This window comes from Zingiber officinale, chromosome 8B (genome assembly GCF_018446385.1).
Source record: "Zingiber officinale cultivar Zhangliang chromosome 8B, Zo_v1.1, whole genome shotgun sequence".
NCBI lineage: Eukaryota > Viridiplantae > Streptophyta > Magnoliopsida > Zingiberales > Zingiberaceae > Zingiber > Zingiber officinale.
In genome coordinates, this window is record NC_056001.1 from 21,187,705 (window position 1) to 21,194,055 (window position 6,351).

Consider the following 6,351-nt stretch of genomic DNA (forward strand, 5'->3'; position numbering starts at 1 on the left):
CGCTACGACTCGATTAGCGACACGACCAGCTCATCCATCCTTCCGAGGGCGCCCCCCCTGGGCCAGGATACGTTCTCATACCTTTTCTGTATTTAGTTAACTATTTTGTCATTAGTATTCGATTGCTCATATATCTGTGGATTCGCCTCAAGCACCGAGGTACCAGAGGTCGGGGCGACCCGGTCGCTGGATACAAGTACAGTTGACCGGAGGAGGACTTCTAACGATCTGGTCAACGCAGCGGACAGCTCATCAACCGGGTCATGGGGATGCGGTCAACTTTCCAGACACGTCATTCTGACAGGTTCGTCTTCTCAGCTTCCAGACAGGATCAAGTGGCCTTCCTAAAAATGACACATGCTGAAACAGTATGTGTACCTGTCAAAAATAAAACCATGTCTCACTAGCTAGTGACAAGCTCTACTTCAATACCAACTCGACTATACCCACTTAGGCCAGTTTTTTACATACCAGAAGGGATGAACTCAAGCTCCAAGATGCAATCACAATTATGAAAACAGAGACGACTGGGAAACATAATATAATCGATGGATTTGATGGGTTGATTACATGGTACACTTAAATATCCACAGTTTGTACTCTTACATATTTATATATATGGACATTATTTATTAATTAAAACCACAAAACATGCAAGACAACCACAAATTAATTAAAACATGCAGACAAAGAAACTAATTAGAGAAGGATTAACAGAACTCGGCCAAAGTGTATCGATCAAGGATACTCCTGAGCAGCCACCGATTGGTAGGACACGATGAAGACGTCGCCGTAGACAAACCCGGCCAGGCCGCCGCCGATGAGCGGCCCCACCCAGTAGACCCAGTTTCCAGCGAAGTTTCCGCTGGCTACCGCCGGCCCGAAGGAGCGGGCCGGGTTCATGGAACCGCCACTGAAAGGTCCGGCCGCCAAGATGTTCGCCCCCACGATGAACCCGATCGCGATGGGCGCGATCGTCCCCAGCGACCCCTTCTTCGGGTCCGCCGCCGTCGCGTACACCGTGTAGACCAGCGCGAAGGTGATCACTATCTCCATCAGCACTCCCTGCAGCTCGCTCAAGCCCGCCGCCACGCCATGCGTCGGCACCGCCTGTCGTGGACGTTACTTAATTGATGGGAGGAGATCCAATTTGGAAGAAACCAATGAACCCGCGCAGAAACTAACTTACCAGACCGCCGGTAACGAACTGGAGGAGGAAGCAGGCGACGGTGGAGCCGAGGAGCTGGGCGATCCAGTAGAAGGCGCCGGTGAGGATGGTGATATGGCCGCCGACGGCGAGGCCTAAGGTGACAGCCGGGTTAAGATGGCCACCGGAGATGTTGGCGGCGACGGACACGCCGACGAAGAGGGCAAAGGCATGGGCAACGGCGACGGCGACCAGCCCAGCCGGATCCAGTGCTGATCCCGACGTCAATTTATCTGCATGCATGCAAAATCAATCAATCAACTAACCCTCAATGCAATCACAATTACGTTCTAGCGGTCAGTAGAAAATCTGATTGTTATTTGACCTGATTAATTATTTTTTTAATATGAAGTATCATACCGAAAGCAATGGCTGAGCCAACGCCGGCGAAGACGAAGAGTAGGGTGGCGATGAACTCGGCGAGATAGGACTTGAGAGACCCCACGCTGAAGGAGTCCCCCAGGCTTCCCAACGCCAGCTTCACCATTGTCAACTCACTTAATTAGTCAAGTAATTAGCTACTGATCAAGAAACTAAATTAAGCTAATCCCTGGGCGTATACGTGATTTATATACGCGTGGGCTGGGGCCCGTCGTTTTCGCCAATGATGGAAGCTTTGTGGGCGTAGTCGTTGGGCGTAATTAGAATAAGACGTGGGCGGCGAGGGCTAATGCGAATGATATTAACGCTAATGGTGCTTGTTAATATAAATGATGGCCGACCCACCGCCCCCGCTTAAATTTAATGCATGGAGATAAATAATGGACGTCAGGACAGCTGCATTAATTACTCCATTATTATTATTGTTATTATTATTTTTGTTTTTTCCATTAATTTTATTTTTTATATATGAAAAATCGAGGGAATATTTATTAGGTACTGATAGATTTTTTTTAGATTGCCTTAAGTCAAATTTGAATAATTGATCAATGACAATGCGACATAATCAAGTTCTAGCTCGTTTCAAAATAGTTACATGAGTTTTGAGATGATCTTGATTGAACCCAATCAATTGATGAGAGTCAAATTTGATAGTGAATGGTGTTCATGGAGTTGTATATATTTTTTAGAATAACTTTGTAGAAAACTAGTTCATCTCAATATAAAGTTTAATGAATTATACAATGACAACATCGTTTATATCTATTATATAGATTAACTAAATGATAATCTTAATTAATTTCATGAATTATTTTTGGAATGATCGATCTAACCCATGAAAATTTTTCATCGATCATCAGGATAAATCGAGAAGTGTATACGACAATCAATCCAGAAGCTTAGCATCTTTTAATTATGTCACTTATTTGAAAGGTAGATTAGCTATGTGTGCAAATACTATGTTGTGCTAATTAATAATTATAAATTTATATATGGTGTGATATGTTTTATTTTGTTATTCTTAATTTATGTTGTCGGGGATAAGATGCCCTTGTCCTTTTGAGCTTCAATGGCTAGCTCGCACTATCATTTGTTCCCCGTCTCATGAAATTATTGGGAGTAGTTGGAAAGTGAGGGATCACTTTAGCTGAAGTGATTAGGTTCATCTGCTTCTCAATTTTAATAATTTGAGCTTAACACTTAATCACAACAATATATATAAGTAATCAACTTTTTTTCCATCTATGTTTTCCTCAAAATTTTCTAAGATCATTTTTAATTAACAAAAAGAGAAGTTTTAATTAAACCAAAATTTTAGCATCAAATTTACATAATTTTTTTAATAAAAAACTGAAAGAAGATAATTTCACAAAGAAATAATTTAATAATGAATCAAATAAACCCTTCATTGTGCAAAGTGAACCTTGTAACCTTTAATCGTTTGCTATACGAGTATGTGTTTTATATTCATCACACTGTTCATATGTATTACATATAATTCAAAGTCTTCCTATGCAAATAGGAATGACAATGGATCTGATTTGAATCGAATTCAGATTCTAATGCGAAGTAGAATAATAATTATTATGTGGGCTAATACCCAGGAAGATTGTAAAGAAGGCAAGAGAAAATACCGAAAATAAAAAGAAAATTGTCATTCTTTAGATTTTACCTAAAAACAAGTTGTATCTAAAAAGAAAATTGTCATTGTGCTGATCAACAAAAGTATACACTTGAATTATTTAAGAAATTTGGAATGAAAAATTCCAAAGACATTAAAACTCTAATAGCTACCAATACAACCCTGATAGTGACCCAAGTAGAAAACCTATAGACTTCAAATATTATAGAAGTGTCATAGAAAGCCTACTGTACCTAACTGTAAGTCGACCATATATCTCATTTACAGTCATATGTGTGCTAGGTACCAGACTTGTGCTAAGGAATCACACTTGGCTTGTGTTAAAAGAATTTTTAGATACTTAAAAGGTACGTCCTGTTAGGACCTTCGGATGGCTAGAGAGGGAGGGTGTGAATAACCTCCACTAAAAACTCAATTAATTCCTCACAAAAGCTTGTTAGCACAGCGGAAATAAGCAAAAAGAAAACTGATGCAAGGAAAAGAAACAACCCACCACTAACACAACAAGGATGTACGAGGTTCGGGGATAACTTGCCCCTACTCCTCGGCGTGTCCGTAAGATGGACGATCCCTTGATCTTTCGGTAGATCACACCCCGGACAAATTCCGGCTAAGTATTTCTCCTTCTCAGTGGAGTAACCTCTCCACAAAGTCTCAGAAAAGATTTGAAGTGAAGCACAAGACTTACAGAGTTAAGTGGCCAAAAGGAATGAACAATAAACTTACAGCCACGGTGAAAAATGCAAAGACAGAAGAGATTCCTCAGCCAAGAGCTCAACAACACAACACTCTTGCTTGATCGACAGAGAGTTTTTCAAAATCCTTACCAAATCTCTCTTCTGCCTTCTTCTTATTCTGCTTCTTTCTCACTGTCTTCAGCCAGAGCCGAATCACTGTCACCTGTATCGAATCACTGCGACCAACTCAGGCATCGCCAATCACTCTTCCTCCTCATCTGGTTCTCTGAACTCACACCAATACCATCCATGGTCTTCACTGGTGTCTCTGAGCTCAAACCAATACGCAAGAGTCAAGCTGTTGCCAACTGATCGCAGCCAGTGAACGTTGACGCTTCAATTGCACCATTTGCAGCAAAACACAGCAGAAAGAGCACTTGGCCTTATTCTTCTGATGGAGCTTAATTTGAAATTAAGCATTGGCACGACACCTGCAACCTGTAACTCAAAAAGCTTGTAGCATATGGTTAGATAAGGTGAATCAGAAATCGCAGAGAAACAGCAGAAGACAAACGACATCGTTGTGGATCGGTCAACAGACCGATCTATAGCCTTCCGGACCGATCAGGACACATCCTGATCGGTCTGGGATGATGCTGATCGGTATGTGGACCGATCAACCTATGGGTGGATCGGTCCACAGACCGATCCCCCCTATTGCTCTGAATCCTATCGCTACTTACTGATCGGTCACGAGACCGATCAGATAATCCACAGAATGCTTCTGTGTGGTTACTGATCGGTCACGAGACCGATCAGATAACTAATGTATCACTGGATCGGTCGACAGACCGATCCAGTCAGCCAAAGTATCACTGGATCGGTCAACAGACCGATCCAATGCCTCTGTTGGTTTTAGAGCTTCCCAGCCCTAAACCCTAATGTCTTCCTGGTCCAGAAAATTGTTGGTTGCTACTCGGAAAACCTATAGGTTCCACTGTACAAAAATTTTGTACAAAGGTCTGAACCTTTTCCTAGCTACCATGTGTTCTTTTAAATTAAATTTTGGATCGCCTGCGGAACTTAACACGTTTGATCCAAAACTTAATCTATTTGTTCTTTTAGGTTTTGACTTGGATCTCCTGCGGAACTTAACACGTTCGACCCAAGTCTCCTTAAGTTATTAATTTCATTAAATATTAATTTCCATAATTGGTTCCCAGTACTGACGTGGCGAGGCACATGACCTTCTTGGATATGGGAGCAACCACCACCGACTAGACAAAACCTTTTATAGAAATCTAATATTTAATTTCCTAAAATAACTTTAGGTTAACCGAAGAGAACAATCAAATCACAAGGAAAAGAAAAAACAAAAGAACACAACATCGAAAAACATATTCGAAATTCTAGAACGTATGCCTCTTGTATTTGGTATTATTTCCATAAATAACTAGCATGATGCGGAAAGGAAAAATTACTAGTTATACCTTGTAGAAAAACCTCTTGATCTTCTACCGTATTCCTCTTCTAACCTCGGACGTTGTGTGGGCAACGATCTTCCGAGACGAGAAACCACCAATCACCTTCTTCTCCTCCTAGCTAGGTTCGGCCAACAAAGAGGAAGCTTCACCAAGGAAGAAAATCAAAACACTAACCAAGCTCCAAGAGATGCTAGCTTTCTCTCCTTCTTCTTCTTCTTCTCCGAGTAGTATCCGGCCACCACAAGAGCTCCAATGGAAGAGAAGGGTTCGGCCACCACAAGAGGAAGAGAGGGAAAGGATGATGAGGATGGCCGGCCACACCAAGGAACAAAGAGGGAGAGAAAATAATAGAGGTTGTGTCTTGTGAAGGCACCCTCACCCCTTCTTTTATATTCCTTGGCCTAGGCAAATTAAGAAATTTAATTACAATAAAATTTCCTTAATTCCCTTGACATGATTTAATTGAGAAAAATAAAATAATATTTCCCCAATTAATCTCTAATGGCCGGCCACTTCTAGAGGAAATAAATTAGACAAGTTTTAATCAACAAATTAAAACTTCCTAATTTGTTTCCGGAAATTTTAAAAAATAAAATTTCTCTTTAAAAATCTCTTCATGGTTGATAAAGGAAATTTCTATAATTTTAATTTTATCAACATGTGGATAATTTTTAAAGAGAAAATAAAATAACTCATCAATCTACAAATAAGGAAAGAGATCTAATCTCTTTCTTTAATCTTTTGTAGATCTTTTACAAGAGAGATATTTTAATTTTAATTCTCTTTAAAAAATTATTTCTTCCACATAATAAAACTAAAATTAAAATCCTTTTAATTTAATTTGGCCCCCACTAGCTTGGGTTCAAGCTGAGGCCGGCCACCCTAAACCATGCTTAGGCTGGTCCCAAGCTGGCCGGCCCCTCATCGTGGGTATAGAAGGTGGGTATAGGTGGGTATAGA

General features: G+C 40.7%; 1 protein-coding gene across 1 annotated transcript; it reads right to left on the reverse strand.

Moving 5' to 3' along the window:
* Window positions 1-528: 528 nt before the first annotated feature.
* Window positions 529-1,751, reverse strand: LOC122015644 (probable aquaporin TIP2-1). Its single transcript, XM_042572642.1, has 3 exons — window positions 1,568-1,751; window positions 1,190-1,440; window positions 529-1,110 (listed from the first exon to the last, which is right to left on the reverse strand). The coding sequence occupies exons 1-3, from the start codon at window positions 1,692-1,694 to the stop codon at window positions 739-741; spliced, it is 750 nt and encodes a 249-aa protein (XP_042428576.1). The 5' UTR covers window positions 1,695-1,751; the 3' UTR covers window positions 529-738.
* Between the last annotated feature and the right edge of the window lie 4,600 nt (window positions 1,752-6,351).